Raw genomic sequence first — 26,211 nt, 5'->3', positions numbered from 1 at the left:
AAAAACAAACAAACAAACCGCCTTTACTATGTGTGTGGGCACAAAGACAGCAGACAAACTGTTAGACCTCTTCCAACCCCACATGATAACCATCATCTTCATCTCCAATACCAAACATTTCATAACCTTTACACACTTTCTACTGTTCATCACTTTGTTATGTTGTTATCTAATGCAATTCTATTCACACATTAAATGTGTCTTAAATTTCCAAATCCTTTATGGGACCACTGTAACCTTCTCCATATTTAACGTACCATTAACTACTCGCTTTTTCTTCTCTCTCTAACATGAGCACAGATGCAGGATCACACATCTGTCAGGCTGAGATTAATGATGTGATTGTGCTGACATACACACACAGGTGGCCATCATCAGCTTTTACCAACATGATCAGATCTGCATCATTCACTCCCTGTCCATCATATCTCATCGTACCCTCTCCATCCCTTTTCAACACCCCCCCCCCCCCCCCCCTCTCTCTCTCTCTATATATATATATATAGACACAGTTTAAACACATAAAACTTAAATTCAGAACAAAATTTTTTTTTTAAATGACTGATATACCCACTTGATATGTTCATAACTGGGAAAATTATTTTGAACAACAGCCAACAATTTTAACTAATAATATGTTATTAATTAAATTCATAATATTCAATTAATTAAAAATGTAAAATATGAACTTAAATTAAATTAACTTAAATTAAAATATTAAATCAAATCAAATGAGTCAGATTGTCTACTGATGAATCATAAAGTCCAGATTTAAAGCATTTTATAACACCTATCTGTCATGTGGGCGGATTTTAATTCATTAGCTAATCAGCTCATCGCTCTATTTTAGAGTGTTAAAAGGCAAAGTTAAATTATTGAGTAGCAGTAACATTAAAATCTCATTTACAGTAAAAAAAAAAAAAAAACCCAGCTCTAAATTCACAGTAAAACATGCAATATGGGAAATGCAGTATTTGCCCCTAATGTGCTCTCGCTCATATCAGCCAGTCACAAGCCAGTAAGCAAACACTCCATTCAACTCAGTGTAAATGTATTGAGTTTCTCCTCCTTCACTGCATATAGGAAAAATGACTTATTTCTGAGGCAAAGATAGAGATGGGCTGATGCAAAAAGCTGCCAACTTCATTTGCAGGAGGCTGAGAGGAACTTGTGAGGCAAATCAGGTTAGAAGAGAGAGGCGATAACAAAAAGGCGTTATAAAAACGTCTGCCTTGATGAATGACCCTTTAAACAAGGAGGCACGAGCTCTGGTGCTATCAGACTGCCTATGACAGGCATGAGCTGCCACCAATACATCCATCTCATGTTTACCTCTACACTTCGGACGGCCCAAAACAGCCTATATAGGCTAGTCCCATTCCAATTGTGAAATTAGGCTAGACCTATCCTAACTCTTAATAATCAAGTGATCCTGAGAAAGAGAAGAGGTTAGGGCTGACCTCTTTCTAGATCTCCTTTAGGCTTTGTGTGAAGCGCATTATCCTGAAGGCTAGATTTCTTTATTTGTGAAAATGTAAATTGGACAAAATATATATACAGATCAGGTACCGCAATTTTGATATGCATTCTGTTGTCTCTGAATAGTAAATCAGATGTATGACAGACATTTCTTCTTTAAAAATCCAATATCTTTGCCCTTTTAAAGATGCTCTCAATCCAGGTGATTGAAAATTTGGACGCAGAGAGCATTCCCACTTTAATTCAATGATATCTATTGTTGCCAGAGCTATCCATCAAGACTGGGTCTGAATACACAATAATAAGCAAAATATGATTTATACACTTACTCAAATAAATTTCTCTGCTGAATCATGTTTATACACTCTTTTGATAGCCTACCTAAGACTATACCTACATTATTAAGCATGCTCAGAATAACTGATTCCAGACAAGAATCCATATTAAAATTCTGAAGATGTTTACAAGCCAAAATATTCAGAACATGCCAACACTGCTTTCACTAATAATCTAATAAGTATGATCATACTACAATAGTCACTACATGACAACCATTTCTCTCATCTTGGAGGGCAAAAGGATAAAAAATTTCAAATAGTTATTTTTCAAGAAACACAGATAACTCAAATATGGCATATGGCCCCAAAAATGCAGAATTGTGCATCATCTTTCACTCACCCTCGCATCTTTATGGTCTGTTTGTCAAAAAAAAACAAAAAAAAACTACTTCATAGCTTCAGAAGACTTATATAGCTCAATATAATTTTTTTAAGGTGCTTTATTTGATGCTTTAAAGGTCCACTCCCCATTCATTTTAATTGCATGGACAAGAGCGGACAGATATCTCAAGCTTTTGTTTCACAGAAGAAAGAAAGCGTTTAGAATGACACAAGGGTGAGTAAATGATTACAGAATTGTCATTTTTTAATGAAAACAAATTACAAAGTGAAACTGGAACTCACACAAAGCAGCTAATTCAAAGCCACAACTGGTAGGAAATACATTTAGAGGAAAAATAAATGACCTTATCCTTCCTCGAGCGCAATTCAAGTTCTAAACAAAATTACAGAGCCACAACAATGCCAATGCACGCTTTCCAATCATAAAAGAGTTTACCCTATTGAAACATCTCCAACTTAATAATGGAGAAAATCCACACACACAAAAAACACTAATTTTTATTTTCAAATGACAAGGAGACAATCTAACAGATGCAGTTTTTATGTTGGTGACCTCAGTGAATAAGCAAAGGAATTCTGTATTTGTTTTATTAAAGTGAACCGATCATTTGTGGAGACTGCAGACATAAGTTATCCTTCAAACTCGAGGTTGGCATGCTTTTTTTTAAAACTAGAGCATGACATGCTATTGACACAAAGGTCTTTGCATATTCCTACCCATAAAAGTTTAGACAGTGAAAGATAATTGGTTTTATTGTCACGGGGATTGATGTTTTGTGAACCACTGTGTGGGCAGATTTTTTCTGAACAAAATGCCAGTATGTCATAGTACTTAATATACATCCACGGGCCTGCTTCTTTTAATAAGCACAGAGGCACTTTAATTAGTTATTCAAATGTTTTGGAAATAAAACAATATGAAAAAACACTTAGGAATCTGGCAAACAAAAAGAAAAAAAACAAGTATTTTAGTAACCCCCTAAATAAAACAGTTTTAAGATTCATTTCACATCAATATTTTTTGGGTTCACTGGGCATACAGAGGCAAAAACAAATTTCATAGTTGCACGGCTGTTATAATTACCACAGAGAGGCTTGGTCTATTCACTTTTATATTGTTTTTGAACATAATCATGTGTCCACAGTGTGTGTACACAGTCACCCTATGGTGGTAACAATTCATCCACTCCGTTTGTTATTTTCCCCATAAATCTGAAACAGTGTCTCAAAATGAGACGTTCAGGAATGTGCTCCAATGTGATGTCACATCGCACAGGCCCCGCCCACGACTGGCGACAGAATCTGCCCTATTAGCTTAGCTCCTCCCCTGAGTGAGCTGTACACAGTCCGTCATGTTTATCTCCTTGCCAGAGCATTTAACAGCAACACTGCAACACATCCAAATAATAAACTTTCATGATGACGAAGAACTGCAATGTCACGTAATTGAGTGAGAGGTTAACCTCAAAAAAACCAAACAGATATTTAATTCGTTTTTTGGCAGAGTATCCGAGGCACGAGCTGTAAAGGCACAGCGCTATTCTGGATAGGGGGCGGGGAGCAGCAGCTCATTTGCATTTAAAGATACATGCACAAAAACAGTATGTTTTGCTTCTGCTAAAAAATGGGCATTTACAACATGATATAATAAATGATCTGTGGGGTATTTTATTTTGAGCTGAAATTTCACAGACACATTCTGGGGACATCTGAGACTTATATTAAATCTTGTAAAAAGGGGCATAATAGGTTCCATTTAAAATGTAAGCAAATTATATTTTGAGAGCTACAGCAGAGAAAGATTTTCAGCAAAGTCTCACATAAAGATATTTTATGGCTTCATTCATGCATCATTATAAGACTTAATGCAAATCATTGTCAATATTCTTTAATCTACTCTTGTGTTCAGGGAAGAAAGAAAGCAATATTAAAAGTTTAATTCTCGTTGATGTCAATCACTCAAGCTCAGCACACAGATTTCGTTCTTACCTCGTACTCCTCTTTAAACCCGTAACCCTGCCCACACTTCATCTGGGTGATGTGTTGGAGTAAGTCTGCCACTCTGATGGCCGGTTGGAACTGGCCGGCCTGGTAGGACATCTCCACTGACTCACAGCCTCCATATGGGTATGTCTGGATGGTCATCGAGGGCTGGGACATCTCACTGTGGCTGCCATCTGTGGAGGAACAATTCAAAATCCTTGAGTACCCATCACCAATGTCCGATTGCTGGTTTGATCCCCGAACCATGAGCAAGGCACCGATCCCTGGGTTGCACTTCCCTTTATTTATGGCATAAAGCAATGCAAAGAAGCTCTATCAGCCCTGGTTATTTTATGTAGTGTTAAGTTACCTTAGAGCTGTGTGTTCAATTTACAATTTATCTTGAAAAGGCATAATTCATTTTTACAACCTGTTGGATTTACAATCTCCCATATGTTACAATCTATAAATGTAAAAGCCTTAGGCAAACTAACTAGAAACTGTACAGGTTGAACTGCTATAATTAAAAGTGGAGATCTGTTTCAGACCATCTGAAGATAAAATTGGATTATTTAAATTTTTCCTACTGCTACTAATATTATAAATATTTAAATATTATAAATATTAAAATGTTAAAATATGTGACCCTGGACCACAAAACCAGTCACATGTCGCACGGGTATATTTGTGGCAATAGCCAACAATACATTGTATGGGTCAAAATTATCGATTTTTCTTTTATGCCAAAAATCATTAGGATATTAAGTAAAGATCATGTTCCATGAAGATATTTTGTACATTTCCTACCGTAAATATATAAAACATTTATTTTTGTGAGTGAATGCAGCACAATCGCGAACATAAATGGACAACTTTAAAGTCGATTTTCTCAGTGTTTCGATTTTTTTACACACTCAGATTCCAGATTTTCAAATAGTTGTATCTCAGCCACACATTGTCCTATCCTAACAAACCATACATAAATGAAAAGCGTATTTATTCAGCTCTCATATGATGTATAAATCTCAATTTCAAAATTGTGACCCATGTGACTGGTTTTGTGGTCCAGGGTCACATATAATAAATGTATATAATCCATATACAGAAAAAAACAACAACATCTGTATCATTTTAAATGTGTATAATAGGCTTGCTGCAGTAGTCTGTGTTATCGGTGTCAAACGGTTTTCGGCTGTGCACCGATTACATTACTTGCCCACCACAGCACCGCCCCCACTGCCTTTTTGATTTTTTTATAGAAATAAAAAGCATTTAGTTCAGTTGGAGAACGGACACTACAATTATAAACTAAAAGCTTCTGCTTTGCTTCATTCAGCAGGAGCTGCAGGGTCACAGCACAGTGCAGCAGGAGTCAGATTTCACTTATCACGTGATGAGAGTAAAGAAAGATGACTGACAAGACAATGGCAGAGGATTCTGTGTGCAAAAGATCCTGAGCGTTACTTGACAAATATCTTATCTTGTAAAATGTGCAGTCAGTACCGCCGCGTGATACCTATGCGTGATCACGAATACGAAAGCGAATGTGAATAGCGAGCACACATTCAAAAGCGATTGCAATACCCCGCATATTGATAGCAGCTCCCTGATGCCCGCAAATTATAGGCCTATACACAGAGTATGCATGATTGTGAAATGCAAAAGTGAAAAGCGAGCGCATACCCAGTGTTATCGATAAATACCGGTGTTGTTGCAAGTTAGCCAGAGGAGAACTGGTTTCTCCCAAGGTTTTTTCTCCATTCTGTCACCTGATGGAGTTTGGGTTCCTTGCCACTGTCGCCTCTGGCTTGCTCAGTTGGGGACGCTTAATATTCAACCATACTATTGATCTGACTGTACTGACACTGTTGAATGAGAACTGAACTGAGCTTGACAATGACATCATTTTTTGCAGAATTGCTTTATAGATGAAATTAACTGATTTAATAATTGATGATCTTTACAACGGAACTAAATCAACACTGAACTGACTTCAGCTGAACAACAGCCGAAATGCATTATTTTCCTGTTATCACTGTGAAGCTGCTTTGAAACAATCTGTATTGTATAAAGCACTATTGAAATAAAAGTGACTTGACTTGACTTAAAAATGTCCTCACAGTGACATCCCTAGTGTATACTTAATTTCATATATAACTTTTAGGAGTATGCTAGCTTATAGATGAGCACAAAGCAAACAGACGTGGACTAAAATACACAAAACATCATTTTGTTTTTATTGGGTTTGATTAACCTAGCCAATCACAGCATATAGATACCACAAATTCTGTAGAACTGCAAAAAAACTTTTTCAAGAAAAAACAAATATTTGCAATCTAGGATATCATGTTGCTCTCAAAAAGAGCACAGCTTTGTTTACTGTGCACTAATACCTCTCAATCAAGACCAAACCCGTGAAATCTCAGCTAAGACCTAGACTACTGTGAGCTATCTCAGCTTCATTCAATCACAGACTTCAGCGAACACTTATGGATGACAATATACTGAGATGCAGACAGTCCGTCATTGCAAACTCTTTTATTAGGATAAGACTGGGAAGTAGTTTATTGATGTTAATGACTTCATTAACTAGAGGAACGGGGGAAGCAACTGATGGAGATTTTTTTCATTTGGCCTCCTTTAACCAGATAAAGCATAATTTAGATGCATAAAGGGATGGAATATCACTCAACAAATTATTAATGTGGCTATTTGCATCTTAATCGCCTTGAAAATTCATTATACACTTAAAGTAATTCTGGGGCTGAAAAATTTATAATCCACACCAAACAACTACGCTTTCGACATGGCAAAATATGAGTAATTTTGCATGACGTGTTAGTGCCATTGCATTTCTAGCGCCAGAAGCAAAAAGTTGAAAGTATTAGCGAAGACGATGCATTATGAAGAAAACGATTATGCCAGAATCATAGCTTCAGGAGGGTCTTTTTAAAGGGCACAAAAAATAACCAGCAAAGAATGCTGAGACTGCTCAATGAAACTGAACAAGTTCACAACCAGCACACACAAAACATCTCTGACTGACTGATCAGTGCATTTTGACATTTGTTAAGCCTTCAAAACATACTGTACATAGGCAGCTACTGAGTAATGCACCAAAGAGTTCTGGTTCCCGTTGACTTAAATGGACAAAAAATACAATGGAAGTCAGTTGGAACCAATCTAAAACTGTTTGGTTACCAGCATTCTTCAAAATATCTTCTTTTACATTCATAGAAGAGAGAAAGTCATACAGGTTTGGAATGAAAGGAGGGTGAGTAAATGATGACATAATTGTCTAACTATCCCTTTAAGTTAGTTATTTAAGTTAGTTATTTACAGAGACCAAATTTTTTTTCAGATATTCACACTTTTCCAACAATAAATGGTCCAGTGGATCTCTAAAGAACAATGCAATCACACCAAGCCAACAACTAAACCCAACAGCCTCAAGTGAGAAAAGCATAGCATTTTAAGCTTAAAAGTAAGACACTGACAGCAGAAAAAAAACAAGAAAAAAAAACTAAAAACACTATTGTGCACAAAACCATGATACTTACACATTCCAAGTCATGATATTTATTATGGACTAGGCAAATTCAAATGGGAAAATATGTGCTTATGACTTACAGTAGATGGCAACATACAAACAGTAAAAGAGAAAAAAAAAAAGTGTGCGATAGAGAAGTATACACTGGAGACTAAGGTCACTCAATTTACTGCCCCTCCTTCTGCCTTTCTCCTATCAATTTTTTCTTAATTAATTATTCATGTGTTTTTGTCTCAGCAGCATGGAGCGAATCCCAAAGTGGCGGCCCAGTGGGTGTATTATGTTGTTAAAACGCGCGTCTGCCACATCCAACCCAGGGAAATATCGAAGAACTCCTGCTCTAGAAACAAAAGGTCAGCTGCACATTGTAGGTGATCTTATATATCAGACAAGTTAACAGTTTATGGAAAAACTGTTAGGTTTTGTAGTTTTGAATCTATAGAATGAAGAGTTCTGACAGTTGATACAGTACAGTTCATAAAATAAATCAAACTAAACCATTAGCATATTCTACTGTGAGGTCATATGGGATGTTTAGTCCTACAAACACCTTAAGATGATGGAAACATAAAACCATGTCAAAAAACCCATATGGAAAAACAATATAAATACTAAATATTCTTATATACGTCCTTCCTTAAAGATAAAGTGCGTAGTTTCTGCACCAAACAGTAAAATAAATCGATTTTTACATTTTCTGAAAGATGTTTATTCATTAATAATGTTTTACATTGAAAAAAGTCACATCTTTATTTGTGTGAAAAATGTGATAAATGACAAACAGCAGAATGTGACTTATCTGCATAGGTAACCACTATCCATGTGCATGAAAGTACACAAAAGAATATTTCTTTCTATTACATTCCTTTTTCGGACAATAGCGACATTCATACAGGCATAGCGAGATGAGATTCATACAGGCCCAATTTGCTTATGGAGATCTTATATTTACTCTACTTCTCTACAAGATCGAAATCTTATTCTAATATATTGCACATCTGCACATGTATCTTCTCTTTGTAACACATTGCCCCCCCCTGCATTCCTCGCAGTTGCAAAACATAGGTTTGAAATGATAAAACAATATAAATACTGTTCAGAATGAATGCAAAAACAAAAAGGTAGCAAGAGATTGTGTGGTTTTGAAACTACTCATGCATTTAATGCACATGCTACAACACAACTCAATATTACAATGTGTGTATTGGACTATATTATTAAGCATACTACAGTTCATGTTATATATCAAGTGAAAGAGAGAGAAAGATGCATGCCAACTAATCTCCTTACAGAGGTAATTTTCTCATTTCGGTCCTGTTCCATCCCATAATGGCTTCTTTCATTTGAGCATGAACTCTTTGTGGCCACTGCATAATGTGCATTCAGATGTAAACAGCTAAAATCACATTAAAGCTCAATTATCGGCATGCACAATTACATTATGATAAACTACTATGGTGTTTGCCATTAACAATAATTACCTATTGTTTATCACAATAAAGCACAGGTGACTAAATAATGACATTGCAAATTACTTTCAGGTGTCATATGTGAATGGGTCTGCTCTATAAAAGTATATGTACACTGTGCTGTCAAGTAAAAATAAATTAAAGTCATTATTATTATTATTATTTGCAAAAGATTATAAAAAGCTTTACCACAGGCATTGTTGCATCACATAAAATATGCAATATGAGGCTTTGCTATTTCTAACTTTTTGTCCTTGGCTACAAATACTACTCATTTGTGTCTATTTTTTATTTTTAAGACACTCCATTAAGGCTTGCGAGCTCTAAAAGAGCAACCTCTGAGCAATGTTATTACGCTGAATGTCATTACGCTGAGTTAAGCTGGAGTTGTCAGGCTAACCAGCAGAATCAAGCCCGTCCCATAGCGGGTTATCCATTTCCCGGCTCTAAAACTATTGTTTCTCCATGAAACAGAACCCTTGTGTCTCTCTCTCTCCGTTCCCATTTCTGTTCCTCCATTCTGTTTTTTTTTTTTTTTCAGTTTCCATCGATCCTACAGATACACTCCACTACAACATCTAAATCTTTCACTCTTTATCTTGCTCTAATACACTGCACATGCCCTTTTTCTCTACCATTATCCTGTCTTTCTAACACAATGTCCTCTCTCTCAGGTGCAAAAAAATGTTCACCACTGGACTACTCATCAGATGCATTGATGATCATCATCTCTGCGTGGTTTACTGGAGAAATGATTTTAAGAAACTGTCGGCTCGAGTCCTCCCTGACAGTTCCTGTATGTGATTACCAGGGCTTTCATCCCGCAACATGATCGATAGCCTGTAAATGAACTGGAAGCCTCACATAATAGGCAGGTTTATAAATGATTAGGGACCGCCAGTCTTTCTCGACCTCGTAATCTCAGCGACATCATTTCGGCAGGGAGCATCTCCAGAACAGAAATATGACCGTCTCCGCTCGGAGCGAGTGATGGTGTCTGTAAAACACAATGAAAAGGCCTTCTTCCTCATTTAATGCCCCATTCTTTTATCTGCACTAGTGGCTGTATTTCCTGCTATCTTCTCTCCATCTCACTATCTTTACCCTCCACTCGATTTCACCTTTTCAATTCTTCTTTACACAATCCCTTCTTATTACAGTGATTGTTAGACACTAATCCATTCAACCATTGTTTTGTAGATACTCTCAATCTTAGTTGTGCTATCTATTCCTTTTTAAATAATCGTTTTTACTCTTAATTTTTAAAGCAATTCAACAATAGAGTCAACATGCATTTGAAACCCATTTTACTGCCGTGACATATTGAAACATGATATTCAATAGGGAAAAAGCAGGCCAAGACATAAAATGATGGATTGCATGTGTACAATAAAATTAGGAGTGTGTTTTAAGAAAGCAAATTGCATGTTGATATTAAAATTGGAATTTGTTTTAAACTGTATCTTACTGACAATGATTGCATCATTCTAATTTGTACCTTCTGATTTGTGATTGGTCATTTCTTCTTTTCTATTTAATCATCTACAGCAAAGACTTCAGATAAACACAGAATAAATCCTGCCCTCTGAATAAAAGAGCCAATCGCTGATTGGTAAAGTCATTGAGTCACTGCAGGCTGATCCAGCCTGAATTATTTATTTATTTTTTGTCATGATTTGAGCGTTTAGAAACAAAGTTTATAAGACAGTTGTTGTCACATTAATCGTAAGCTTTGGAGAATTTGATGTTTCCCATTTCAAAGAAATATAATCTGTACTTGCATGACTGAAATAGCTGCCCGAGAGGCGTTTCAAAGATGGCAACTGAGTGAAATGACTTGCCTTAAAGGGACTTTGTCTTAAGCCACAAAGACAGTTTTATATTATGTATTGATTCCTGTGCACAGCAATACACGAGCAAAATACACTGAAAACACTATATATAGTACAGTTCAAAAGTTCAGGGTTAGTGAGATTTAAAAAAAAAAAAAAATAACACTTTTATTCAAGACTTGTACTTTGTTACAAAAAAATATAGTTTAAATAAATGCTGTTCTTTTTAACTTTCCTGACGTTCCTTAACTTTCACAGAATCCTGAAAAAAATATATCATGGTTTCCACAAAAATATCAAGCAGCACAACGGTTTTCAACATTGATAATAAGAAGAAATGTTTCTTAAGCAGCAACTCAGCATATTAGAATGATTTCTGAAGGATCATGTGACACTGAAGACTGGAGTAATGATGCTGAAAATTCAGCTTTGCAATCAGAGGAATATATGACATTTTAATATATACTAAAATTGAAAACATTTAAAACATCTTAATTTTTATTTTTATAAAAACTAAAATTATTATTTTAGTTATTTCAAACTAAAATAATATTTCACAATATTACTGTTTATACTGTATTTTTGACCAAATAAATGCAGCCTTGGTAAGAACAAGAGACTTCTTAAAAAAAAAACATTTAAAAGAATCTTACAGACCACAAACATTTGAATAGTAGTGCATATACAATAGACAATATATAATATTTATTCAGAATCAAAGACTAAAATCTAAATATACCAACAGCTTCAACACTACTTTGGCTTGCGATTGCCAAGTATTTTCTTTAGCATATCTCCTGACGTCACAGAGTTCCACTCTAACTTGTATTCTTTTCCTCTGATCCATTCCTTTCTTCCTCCAATAACTCCCTCTCATTGAAGTTCATCTCTCATCCTCCATCACTCCCTACTGCGCTCCCTCAATATCAGATTTTCTACTCTTATGTTATTTGTTTGATCATCCCTCTGCATCACTGGGTCAGGTTGGGATGAATCTCTCAAACAAGAGCTATGAATGTAAAAGTATGATTGTTGCATATTCCACGTCCAGTTTCCAAATATCTCAGTCCAAATGTATTGCTCCAATTGATAAATGCCAAAATCAACTACCCAAGTGCTTGTGCTCTCTCTCTCTCTCTCTCTCTCTCTCTCTCTCTCTCTTCCTTTAAAACATCACCTGTGTGATCATCTTGCACTAAGCAAGCCGTCTCCACCTTCATAACCTCTGTAAATACGTTTACTCTCAGTGGTTTATTGGCGTTGAGTGCGTTTGTGTATGGGGGAGTCACAGTCTCCACTGCTGAATGTATCTGAAAACGAGAGTTTTCAAACTCCTACTAGAAGCTGTCTGGATCAGAGGTGCGTGTTTAGAGACCCCTGCATCTGAGCCTTTTTAGAGTGAACCTTTGAAATGAGCTTTCAGACTGACTTTAAGCCCCGAGCCCACAAAGATATCTATCAGAAATCCCTTTTGAAAAGCTGCCTGTAAACGCTTTGGATATCTCCTGAAGAATGAGTAAAGGATGAAGCTTTCCGTGACCAGGAAAAACTTGAAAATATCAGCAGTCGAGCTGAAATACTGTAGTTTACTGTAGCTACTAAAGTCCCTGGTATGTTTTCATTCATCAGACATTAGTCAGTGAAGGCCACGTAAAATGGCGGGTCATTGCTGTAAATTTGAGGCATTGTTGAAATCCAATTGTTTGATTTTACAATTCAGAAAATGTTGTAAACTGCTACTTTGCAAATGTCTCTCAAAGCTTTCAACGAATCAAGTGCTGCTGAGATTAACTGGAAATGATAAATGATGAAAAATAGTGATGACTCGAAAGGAACGAGGACAAGAAGGAAACCATGCAAGAAGGCAAGCAAGAAAGCTAGAAAGAAAGAAAACAAGAAACATACAAATAAATGTTCAAATGAAAAACAAAATATAGAATGAAAGGAAGGATGGAAAGAAAGAGGGAAGGAAGGAAGAACAACTGAATTAAAAAAAGAATGTCAGAAAGGAAGGAAGCAATGAAGGACAAATAAACAAATACATTAACAAATGAATAAAAGAAAAAAGACAAAAAGGAAAGAATAGAAGAAAGGAAGGAAGGGACGAATGAACAAAAAAGAAAGAATAGAAGAAAGGAAGAAAAAAACAATGAATTAATGAACAAATAAAAGAAGGAAGTATGGACAAATGAAAGAAAGAAAGAAAGAAAGAAGAACACATAAATTAGTATATGAAAGAACAAACCACCAACAAAAGAACAGAAGAAAAAACAAATGAAAAAAAATTAAAAGGAGAAAAATGAATTAATAAATGAAGAAGTTAATGAAAGAACTAAGGAGGAAATAACAGAAGAAATGAAGGATGGATATGTTTGTATTATAAGCTATTGCCATTGGCTGTGAAATGGTCAAACTGTCTTTGAAAAGACACATTTGTGTGTGTGTGCATGTGTGCTTGTTTGTGTGTGTTTGTGTGAGTCACACACCAATCTGCCAAATCTGAAAATTAGCATTCCGACAGCTAACGATCCGATTCAAATCACTTTCCACACATTGGGATATAAACATAGACTTTGTTTGAACTGACAGAGGGCTTTCATTCCTGTAATCTTGCTCAGCGTGGGACGGACGCATCAGCGTGAGGAGGACGCCGCTGACTCTACTTAAACCACATTAGCTGCCGCAAAATTACAAGCTGCAATTAGTTTGATCGGATGGGAGCAAAAGTATACAGCGCCTGCTTTTGACTTCAAAGGTCAATGTTATGATCTTTCATCATCTAAACCCATACTTTATGACTCAGAGAGATTTTTCACAGATACACACGCAGGTTTGGAATGGAACTGGTGATTCACCTCTGAATATTCATATTGTCTAAGATCAGCTTCCTCCTACATTCGGATCAAAAGTTACAGAAGTAAGGGTTTAAAGTGATCCGCATCTGTAGACCTGAACAGCGTGATTTATAATAAGTAGAGGAGGAAAAGTGTCTTACCTATAGATGCTGTGGCAGGGACTGGCTCCTTAGAAACTGTAATTAAAAACAGAATAAAACTGAAACCCAATTTTTGCTTTGACACAAATGCCACACAGCTATTGCTGTAGAGTATTGAGCCAGATTTACTAAACAGGGCAAATTAGTGTGAGAGGGCAATCCCATTAAAGCACAGATGGAAGTGGAAAGTTCTGCGCATGATCTACTGATGACGCACAAATTAAAGAACACAGTCACAGCCGGATCATTTCCATAATGGAAAACCCAATCTACCAAGAGCAGCGCAAATTAGCGTCTGGTTTAAGACATGCTTTTTTTGGGTGGTAAATAATGGCACAAATACTAGTAAATTGACTAGCGCAAACCTTAGTAAATCACCTAGCACGATTCAGCATACTCTCCTCCCATAAATTTTGCATCTGAAAGGGAAACTTACGGTGGCCCAGTAGTGCACAACACAACGCAATCAAGCCACAACACAACGGAAATGCTCCCGACCACCAGGGGCTCTCGGAGCGCGGTAAAGTTAGTTTTCCTTGCCACTGTTCTATAGAGTCGTCAGTCTTACAAAGATACCAATGCCACGATTAGTTTTAACAGTATGTAACCATTGTATATCGACATGAAATATTCGTTTAAAATCACCTACGTGCATTATAGCTTATTTATATTCGAGAATGCTTTGACACGCTACAACGGTGCATGATGCCTAAGGTAGCGTCTACCAGTTCCACCAAGTGGTTAAAACGTATAATTTGTATTAATTAAAATTACTTTTAACATTTAAAAACAAATTCCAAATTCTTGGTTGTATTGGTAAGACTGACCTCCCTTCATGTATTTACAGTAAACAATTAATTTCAGGAAAAAATTACTGTGTTTCACGTAAAGAGTTTTTTCCATGTTCCAATGGTTTAAACATGGTAAAATGCATTAAACGTTCTGCATTCCTACTGGAAACTGAAAGCATAATAAAATTAGCCTAAATATTTCATAAAGGAACACAAAAGTGGTAGGAGAGCTTCTGCAGTTCTGCAGCTCTTTCTGCGATGGAACTGCTGCTGATACATTGTAGGGTTCAAACCCACAACATTTTGGCTACCAGTCCAGGTATTTAACTACTATGCCTCATGAACGCAGTCAACACAGAATGCTACATACCTGAGTAGTAAGAGTTGAGGAGAGTTTTGCTCTGGAGGCCTTTACCCTGGATGGAGAAGGAGCATGGAGAAGAGGAGGCTGGGAAAGAGAGAGGAGAGCACTTAGACAATTGCTTTACATCCACCACATCATGTCTAGATTAATAGCAGTGCTGCGTTGTGAAAATATCAGTAATACCAGAATACTGGATTATTAGTTCACTTTCTGCAAAGGAGACATCTCACTAATAAACTGCATCATGCTGTAGTCAGCAAGACCTTTAAATGCCATGGACTATTTTGAACATATCCTAGATCTGTATATAGTTTTATAAAGGATGTCTGATTTTTGAAGACTCACACACAGAAGGACTTGTTGAAAGTCACAAAAACACACTCCGAGCATCACATACTCCAGCAAACTTCCTTTACTCTTCTCGGCCGGAGCTCATATCCTTTTTTACTTTCCAGTTTAATCACCTATCACTCCAGATCTCCATTTACACAAATCCCCACGTCTCACATGTGTCGGAGCATACACATTCACTGACTCACATAAGGATCTCTACAGAAAATGCTTTCACAGCAAAAGCTCATGGGCCAGTGAGGTGAGATCGAGAGCGTCTGAATGAGAGAAGCGTGGAAGGTTAGAGGCAGGTGTCTCTGTGTTCATTTAAATGGTAATACAGCTAAAAATGCTGAGTGTGTAGGCTGGGATCGCTATGATCTCTATCTCACACATCTTACGCTGAATCATCTTTAAAAAGCCCTGATACAAAAAAAATATAATAATGTGTGATTGTAAGTGTGGAGCCAGTGAGAGGAAGGTCTGGATATAAATGAGAAAAAATGTCAGTTCCAATATGAGATACAAAGGCCCACAAGAATTTGGTGCTCAGATTGGAAGGTCTGTCATTCACAAAGTTCTATTCTCTATTCCAAAGATTTTCCTCCTGGAATCGACTCAAAATTTAAATTAAATGAAAAATATAAAATTCATAAAAAGAAATGAATTGGAACAAAAACACAGTAAAGCCAGCTATGGACTATTGGTTAGTACACATGGTCTGACATCTTGAGCGACCAATAAAACTAAAAGAGGTACGTTGATTAGTCTATATTTAATACATTTTGTAATGTTAAGATCATGAGAAAATAGGATTTGCATTGCGAATATCAAGCAAAAAATTAAATCTAAGAAAATTAAGCAATTAAATAAATTTGTTTTCCTGTAATTTTTTTTTCTAATATAACAGGAAATCTTAATTCAAGATATATCCACTGAAGACAAGTTTTAATATCATTAGAGTGTAAATGAGTACATTTATCTTATTGAAAGAATGTTTTTCTGAACAACAGGAGAAAAGAAAATTATTTTGACAGATAAAAATCAATTGCAATTCGCAGTTCCAACACAAAAACTACCTGATGCAGCTTTAAAGTTTTAGATTAAAGTGTCTGATAGTGTATCACAAGGCCTTTGCCACTTTTAAAGAACTGCTTACAAACAGCAGTTATGAGCTGGGCTGAGTTCTAGATTGTTTTTGCTTCAACACCACAGCTGAGATTCATGTCTATAATAAAGAGCCTGTACTTGTGCTATAATAGTGACTCTCAGACCATTAGATAAACAACAGATAAAATTACAGTCTCCAACTACCCCGTGCCTGTAATGATCCGAAATAAACATACCAAATGAACTGCATTTGCACATCAACTGACCAAAGACATTCAAAAGAACTGAGAAACACTATACACGCAGAACACATTGCCAATCCATGTTGATTTTAAAGGAAATAAATGTGATCATTATGCATAATGACATTCTCTCTCTCTCCATCCATCTTGCTCTTACTCTCTATTGCCTCCTCTTCGTCCAGCTCCATTCAAATTATTCTGTACACAAAGGCCACAGTGACATTTTGTGCAGAAAGCGACTCAGAAAGACCCGTCCTAATTACAGCCCCTTCACAGCATGCCAGAGCCCACTTAAAACTGAGAATGAAAGCACGAGAATGAAAAAACGCCTAGTCCAAATGCCACTTGCTATTCTTTTCTAGCACCTTAAAGCAGCACGTCAATAGCGGAGTCTCTTGATATGTAGAACGCTTCAGTCCATGCTGTTTAGTGACAAAATAGCTCTCTGTGATTAGCGATGCTCAGATCTGTGAATGGCAGGTGCGAGACGGCGGCGTCCCATCATTTGGTTTCCTGACGGACGCTTAGTACAGACAATCAAGGAGAACGGTGAGTTGAGTTAAAATGACAGATTGTTGACCCCTTTTGACCCCTTTTAGGGCTTCCCGAGCTCATCACCGGGATGTTGGGACGTGCAGGAGGTTCGTGTGATTGCAGTAATGAGTCCTGAGACTGGAGCGCACACACACTCAGGTGCTCAAAAGATTGAGGGATTTGGGGAACGTGGCTATTCTATGACCTTTGGACTTTGACTTTTGAGATTAGTGGAAAAGAGCAGGAAGTTCTCTAAAGAGAAGCAGTGTAAAATGTCTGACAGAACATGAAACTATTGCTGTATCTTTGAACATACCTTCTGATGTTCATTTGTTTAATTTGTGCTACAACTAGTAAAGAGGAAGAGATGATCGGTTCACACTGCTTGAACTGACGTGGCTATCAAAATTACATTTATTGTTTTTCGTAACAAAATTGACATTTTGAAAGCTGAGACTGTTTCATATCAAAAAGTATAATTACGATTATTGTGTGACAGGTGCGCTACAAATAATGTTTAGTGAAGTTTAACACAATAGAAAACAGCATAGACCAAAAGATGGATCTTGGGATTTAAAGAATAGATTATGGTTCATCAAAATGAAGATCGATTAAAATAAAAGCCCTAGCATTCATTCAGCTTATGTTTACCTGTTCATGAATGCTTGTCATTTCATGTGCATAAAATAGATGCTGACAGTCAAAACGTTGAAAAAGTGTTAATTAAACCGCACTGTTTCGGACAATGATTTTGGTCTCTGATAAAAACTCCAGCTGCCGGATTTTCAGGTTGTCAGAATTCCGGTAAATTAATAATAGCTTCCCAACTTTGAAGTATGCTGAAAATAACACTTAAGTATTTGTTAAATTATTAATTCATTGGTTCATGTATGCATCCATTCATCCATGTGTTCATTTATTTTATTAATTTGTTCATTCAATCATTTGCTTACATTTTCAGTATTTCATTCATGCTTTCGGTTCATTATTTTTTTATTTTGTTCATTAATTCGAACATTTGGTAATTTATTATTTCCGTTCATTCATTCATTAAAGGCAGGGTAGGCAGGATTTTTCTAAAAAACTTTTCCCCAAATTTGTTTAAACTGTCTTTATATACCAATACATAATTAAAATGTAAGTACTCTGAAAAAGAGAGTATAAAAATCGAGTGTCTCTAGTCCTCTCAGGGCTGCAATAAACACAGCTACTTATTTCCATTCGGAACGAATGAAATGATTGGCTGGCCGACTGTCAATCTCCCTCGCTACCATGGCTACCACCCCTGCCGCTACAGGAGCTGCCCACATGCGCGCACCCGTTTGACTCGAGGAGAGGAAGAGGCACGGAGAGAGGCACGGAAGCTAGGAAGAATCACAATTATGGCAGAGAAAGAGCAGTCAAAATTCCCAGTACCTGCATTTACAGTCAGCGAAGGCAAACAAGGCAAAAAAAGGAACTAGTAAGGTAGAAAGGTAGGCTACTTGTCTCCGGAGTGTAATGTTAGTCCTCATCAGAGCCAACAGTGCTTTCATCGTGGAAGCTCTTACATGCAAAACACCGTATATGTTATGAATCTTACACGAAATTCACCTTCATCACAGTGTAACTGATGGTAATGGCAAACGTGTATCAATGCAACCTGTTTTTAGCTTTGCCTTGTGTTACTAGCTCGTTACCGAATCAAACTCAATATATTTTAAACTTTACCAGTATCGATATGCTAGCTTGATAGTGAGTACTAACAGCCATGTTAGTTGTTTATATATTCATAATGATAAAGTTAGGTATTTTATTACATGTGATTCTGACATGATGTCACTACATGCACTGCGCTCCTCTCCGCTCGGCGGTGGCAAACGCGTCCTCCTCCAGCTGAGCGGTCGGCATCGCGCGTTCATGTGTTTTGGGGGCGTGGCTTTGGAAGGAGCCCAGAAGGGAGGGGGTGGGAGTGAATGGAATAAGTAGCTGTGTTTATTGCAGCCCTGAGAGGACTAGAGACACTCGCTTTTTATACTCTCTTTTTCAGAGTACTTACATTTTAATTATGTATTGGTATATAAAGACAGTTTAAACAAATTTGGGGAAAAGTTTTTTAGAAAAATCCTGCCTACCCTGCCTTTAATTTTCTTGTTCTTTTAATTCTTCAGTTCATACATTAGTTCATTAATGTATTCATTCATTGGTTAATTTGTTCATTAGTGCATTTGTCTATTCTTTAATTTGTTTATTTGTGCATACATTTATTCTCTAATTCATTCATCCATTTATTCGTTCGTTTCTTCATTTGTTAATGCCAACTTTCCTCTTTAACTCATATTGTTATCAGAGCACAGGAACATTTGAAATAAACAGGTAATATCAAAAAACAGGGCAGCACAAAATTTGCTGAACTCACAGAATCCATTGAGGTCCTGGTTGCTGGTGGAGAACGGATCGTCCTTGTGTAACGTGCTGACTTTTCCTGTGCTTTTATCCGCCGTGCCTACGGGTCCCATCTCTCTCTGCGTACTGCTGCTGGCTGTCTCCTTCTGTTTTTTAGCTAGTTTCCTTCAAATTCAGCCACAACAGGACAAGTTTATACACATGATCAAAAAGAGAAACTTCATTGTTTTGTTGCAATGCTTTTGGCTAGTGCAAACCGTTTCACTGTTTTCCAATGCAATTGGAAATGTATGAAAAGTAAAAGTAATGACTTTACTTTTTTTTTTTTGACAAATTCTTAAAATCAGTTAGTTACTGCAAGACTTGCCAGTTTTAGGTTTGACATTCAGTATGTACAACAGCAAGAGAGCACTAAACCAAAGCACCGCCAAAACACTGCTGAAAAATTTACATACAAGATATACAAGACAAGCTCGCACAGACAGACACTGGGCACATAGAGGAAAAGAAGTGAGAATGGCTTTTGACTATTCAAATGTAAGATTTCTGTAATATAATCAAAAAAAAATTCTGCAGTGATATTTGCCAGTAAACCTCAAATCAAGAGAGAGAAAACTCAAAACCTTGCCATGCAGAACAAAGACACTATGAGTCTATTGATCAGGAAAAAATTTGCACATAAACATATTCATTCGTATATACTGCAAACAAATACATTAATATACTTTAAAACAGATGTTTTTTATTAAAGGGTTATTATAGAGATTATATATATTGGATAACAGATGCAATATTTCATTACCTACAGATTTACTACTCCTTGAAAGTTTTTTTTTCCTGATTAAAACTGTGGCACATAGGTAGTGACCTAGCTTTTAGTACTCTGACACATTAAGCTGTTTTGTTCAAACCTGGTTTGCAACATTTCCTGATCTCATCCCACCTCTTCACCTGTAATTCCCTGCATTATTAACCATAAAAATGGGCCAAAAAAAAATAAAAAAGATTTATGGCAGTCTTTATAAAGGCAGCAGACTTCACTTCTGCTGGTCTTTGATTTGTTAATTTGTCTGGCGGTTCATAAGCTGGAGTCTCCCCACACGTTAGTACACAAAACTTCAAGGAAGATATTAGTGTCAGCGATGGATTGGAGTCATCCAATAAAATGACTCTTTGATTCTCTAGGTCCCACAGAACACCATTTGACCTCAATATGAGCTCCCTTCTCTTACGGGGCTGTGCTGATAATAACTCTTTGTTTTGTTATTTTCTCTGCTGGGAATTTATAAAAAAATAAAAAAATAAAAATCACATAAAGTTTCAGCTTTCACAGAAACCAGGCCAACCTTTAAAATCGGGGCCATTTTACCTAGGTTGGAAAATAAATTCAGTGTAACATTGGTTTTTAGTGAATGAGGATCAAAAGAGGACCAACAACTGTTCAGAAGCGGGTCTCAAAATCAAGCAGCAATAAGAGAAGGGTCATGACTTTCCAATTAAGCAGTCAAGCTTCAATGTGATTGCTAGTGCTGAGATTTCGCTTTAGAAACTGCAAAACACAAACTCTACAACAAAACCTTGCGTGTTCCCTAAATAGATGGCATTTTCAGACAAAAGCATCAACAAACCATCAGCTTGTCCCACAACGTATGCTAAAGGTCAAAGTATTTTATAATACAACACCCATCAAATAATAAAACTAATGGAATACTGCAGTAATGGGTCTCGTTTCAAGTGCCACAGAATCTAGACTCATTGTAAGTGGAATAAACTATAGATAATCCTTATTTAATTAATGTCAGAGCAGCACCTCATTAAAAGTGAAGGCTATACTATAGTTAGGGCACCATAAACGTCTTTATAGCACCAACTTTGTTAATGGCATATTGTAAAAGAGAGAGAGATAGAGAGAGAAGCGGGGAACAAGAAAGACATAGCTCACGTTGGTCAAATAGAGATGAAACGGTGTTAATTATAATGACCAAAATAATCACGGTTATTGTTAAAATTTGCTGGAAATGTTACAAAAATATCATTACACTAACTTAGATCATTTAACCAAGTTTATATAGAAAACCAACAAACAACAAATAAAATTAGGAGCACTATGCATATTTTAGAATGCACATTAGCTTATTTTTCATCAACTGGTTAAAATTTACAACAGTGCATAAAAAACTCAGGCTGAATGAAATTGTAAATCCACTCTCTGACAGTAGGTGGCGCTTATGGAAAAGCAAAAATAGAGCTGTTTCCTTGTACACAAAGCAACGTTAAGCTAATAAACACTACTTTATTAGGCATTACATGGAGGTAAGATGAAAAGAAAATGCCATCGAAACTTTTCTGAGGACAGTCGTTTCATTCAAAAATACATTCATATACCTTATTCATTCAGAAATTCATATAATTTCCCTCAGCGCTCAGTTTTAAAGGTTGTAGCGGTGGTAAAACCTCACTGCCTTCCGTCATGTTTTCACACAGAACAAAACCTATGGACAGTATTTACCATGACTCTTTCAAATCGAAGGTAATACTAACCTTCAAGAATTGTATCATGGTTTATCGTCAAACCGGTAACCGTTTCATCTCTACTGGAAAATGAGTTGTTGTTTTTTCTCTTCATTTAAGCATGAAATTCACCAAATGTTCATTGAGAAAGATATCACATTTGGTTGATCTAAAACTTCAATGGTGGAAATAGCACAAAGCATATGCCTTTGTGACATGAGAACATGCAAAGACAAGGCAGCTAGCCAGGAGGTGCATGTCAAAGCAGAATTAGTAAGCATGCAGAACATCTCAAAATAGCATTTACACTATCCCCTATTTTTCAGTTGCATGCACGCACAAGGTTGCAGTAGGTTCACTTGTAGGGCAAGGCATTAGCAAGGATAAGGTCATGGGTTTGATTCCCAGGGAACACAGTGTTAAAATTGTATTGACTTCTTCGAATGTCACTTTGGATAAAAGCATCTGCCAAATGTGTAAATGCATGCACACACAAACTTAAACATGCTGATAAATCAGGAATAAACATTAACAGCATATTATATTATGATTGCTATATTACTATACCATCCTAAAATCATAGTACATACTAAAAAATATGCCGACAGTGTTATCAGTTTTACAGTATATACTAATATCTTAGTATATACTTAAAAGTATGAACTTTTGTATGCAAAAGTTTCAGATTACATATTGGAAGTTTTTATCAAAGCTTTTACAACATGCGAGATCTCTTTGCTGATGGTAAACTCAGTATGTGAATGGGCAAGGACAAAAGGGAAGACACGATCATCAACTACAATACTAAATATCCTCATGTGCCGACCTTAACATGCATACTGAAACCATCACTCAATCACGCCCAGAACATAACCCCATTGAAACTGAAAACGAATCGCTCTGCGGATTTGGGGAATATATTGGCGTCACGGCTAGCTTTAGCCTGTAGCTGTCTGTCTATGCCCTCTCAGATGATATCCTTTTGAAAGAGCTCCTCCTGGCTGTGCTGTTACTTTCATCTATATTTCAGGAGCAGGGAGAGAGGAGTGAGAATGCACATAGTAGTCCGACTGTGAATCTGAGCTTTCAAATCCTTTAACGTGTGAGGTAAACATCCTGCAGCTAGGCTCTGTTGCACACAGAGCAAATTAAACAATCCCGAGTAGTAAAATGCTGAGGAAGGCATAACAGTCGAGGTAACAGTAAATAGTTTAAGCGTAATGGAAAAGTATAGGTGGAGTCCGCAGACCAAAGGGAATAACATAACAGTGGAGCCACATCAATTTACGTGCACATGAGGGATATTTGTAACGGTGGGCCTGCTAATATTTCAATGCAAACTGAAAAACTGTTAGGTATATAGCACATAAGATGGTTTATGGGTCGAAAATTACTGTGTTTGACGGAACATGGAAGTACAGCGAAGTTAAAACATTGGTGCAAAGTGTGATGAAGTATAAGACTGATTTAACAGTTTACTCCAAATTAAAGTTCTCTTAGTTTCGAAAAGCTTTGTTCGCCATGGCAAAGTTAAGAGATATTTGGTCCTAAGATAATTGTCACTTATTTTCATTTAATTCTTTCATTCTCTCACCTTATTCTTTTAATGAAATAAGGAAGTTTTAAAATACTTCTCAGAAACTGGTAAAAAGTACTTTGTAGAAATGGATAATAGGAATGCATCAATTTAAGACAGGGATTGTTGATTAGATGTTTTGTATTTAATGCTACTTACAGGTAATACGAGTAGGAATACGCATTTCTTCTGGAGCAGCAAGATGAGGACAAAATAAAATAAAATAAGAATATGTAAAATAAATTAAATATAATATATAAAAAGTAAAAAATAGGAAAATGAAGCAATTGTCAAATAAAGTATAAAGTTTTAGTGAAAATATCACAAAATAATAAAATAAAATATCAATATGAATATGTAAAATATAATAAAATAAAATATACAATTAAAACAATATGATAATTAAAACATTATCAATTAAAATGTAATAAAATAAAAAATATGAAAGTATTAGTGAAAATATCACAAAATAATAAAATAAAATAATACCAAAACAAAGGACAAAAAAAAAAAAGACAAACACATTGATTAGTATCAGTACTGTAAATAAAGAGATATTTAATGATAAAACTAGTAAAAACTGTTTCATGTGCTAATGACCACATAATGTTTTGATCAAATAAAAGAGTGCTACACAGCTTCATGTAGATCAGCTACGGATGTCTGCTACCTGAGGCTGTGCGGCTCTAGTTGCATTTAGGTTAGTAAATATCCTTTGCATTAGTAATAGTTAGTAATAGTAAAATGACCATTAAGCAATAAATGAAATGTATGAAACTGCACATCTGGCTCCCCTTCAAGTGAAAAAAAAAAAAAAATGAAGGAGAAAGAGAACAAAGAGAAGGAAGAGAGTGTGTGTGTATACTGTATACATGTACAACGGAGCTAAAGGCACACCTCAACAAAAATGTGCATTTCACTGTTCTCATAGTGTATGATTGCAGACAAAATAGATGTTTGTCTTGAACATTGATGGATCAACACATTTTGTGTGAAAATAAATCATAAAAGTGGTTTGCTTTGTTTAAAAATCATATAAATTTATGAGGTGGCAAGTTGGGTCTTTTACCCTACACACGGGGTAAAAAGGGGCACAAGGCACAAAGTATTTATACAAATTAGCTAAATTAATATGTTTTGATTCATATCTAAGTTAATACTTGTTCAAAACAATCACTTCAGCAAAGTTACTTTATTCTGCTTATTTTGATAAATAAAATAAATAAATATATTGTCATTAAAATAATTTTAATTATATATATAAAGTAAAGATTCTGAAAACATTCAGGGAGATATATATATATATAAAGATATTAATTATATCATATTATAAAATATCACATTTAAAGCTATAAAAAAATTATGGGATCTCCCTGAATGTTTTCACAATCTTTACTTTTTTCAAATATATATATATGATGGTTTCCTTATAAATATAGTGATTGATTATCTCTAGGTGGACACCTAACTTAATATACAGTATGATATTTACCATTTGAATCTAACCATGTCATGTCAACAAATGGAAAAGTCAGCCAGCTGTTTATTATCATGTTATTTATTGTGCCTTAACAGCAAGAGTGCCTTTTACCCCAAATTCCATACTTCCGTTATTGAAAAACCTTTGCTTTAATTACGTTAAACAAAATTAAAAAAATTTAACAAGACCTTTGCCTCAAAATATAGTCAATAATTTCATCGATTCTCATTTGCTACATAAATCTACATTTAAAAAAAAACAACAAAAAAAAAACTTTGTGTTGCTTTCCACGATGGTGTCAAGGATCAGCCAAATTTCCACGTGCATAGTTAAAAGTGGTTGTTAGGAAAAGTGCTGGACAAAATTGTATTTTTCCATCTAGTGTTAAAGGAGAATAAAGTCAATGCGCCTTTAGCCCCGTTGTACCTTATTGGTGGGAGTGTGCTTGGACAGCTAAAGGGATGGACAGGAATGGTGGGGGTTTCACAGACATATTGTAGCTCTGTTCTCTGTTATGAGCTTAACAGAAACAGAAAGAGAAAGGAGGAGGACAAGAGACACCAAAAGCAGTTGGCAAACACATCACGCTTTTGCTACTCCAAAATGAGGCCTTGTCATCAACGTGTGTCAGTGTTTACGTCTCTGTGGACTGGTTCTTTCCAGGTAAAGACAAGAGGAGATACGCTAGGACAGCAATAGTCTGATATGGTAATAAAGACCAGATGGTGTCTGTTAATGGCGATTCAAATATCTGTAATATTGGTGATGACATGCAAGTGAAGTTGTCAATTAGCGACTTCGTGGCCGTCTGCTTCCTGACTGCGCTCTCACTGATTTTTATCATTCTCCTGAAACATATCTTACAGATTTTTATTTTTTACAATTTACAAATAACCTTCA

At 36.0% G+C, this 26,211-nt stretch overlaps 1 protein-coding gene across 6 annotated transcripts in view; it reads right to left on the bottom strand.

The window, feature by feature from the left end:
• The window catches only part of ptprt (protein tyrosine phosphatase receptor type T), a 250,176-nt gene that overhangs the window by 36,667 nt on the left and 187,298 nt on the right, over nt 1–26,211 (bottom strand). For 4 of the 6 annotated variants that reach the window (XM_084127974.1, XM_084127976.1, XM_084127977.1 and 1 more), the window contains 4 exons: nt 19,758–19,909; nt 15,150–15,227; nt 13,989–14,024; nt 4,149–4,336 (listed from right to left, as the gene is read on the bottom strand). In XM_084127974.1, the coding sequence (XP_083984100.1) occupies nt 4,149–4,336; nt 13,989–14,024; nt 15,150–15,227; nt 19,758–19,909 (454 nt within the window). Of the gene's footprint in view, nt 1–4,148; nt 4,337–13,988; nt 14,025–15,149; nt 15,228–19,757; nt 19,910–23,990; nt 24,021–26,211 lie in introns of all 6 variants that reach the window. The other 2 variants (XM_084127973.1, XM_084127975.1) reach the window with 2 other exon arrangements.

This window comes from Abramis brama (genome assembly GCF_963993115.1).
Source record: "Abramis brama genome assembly, chromosome: 11".
NCBI lineage: Eukaryota > Metazoa > Chordata > Actinopteri > Cypriniformes > Leuciscidae > Abramis > Abramis brama.
The sequence above is the reverse complement of the archived record's forward strand: the minus strand, read 5'-3'. Positions and strand labels throughout refer to the sequence as shown.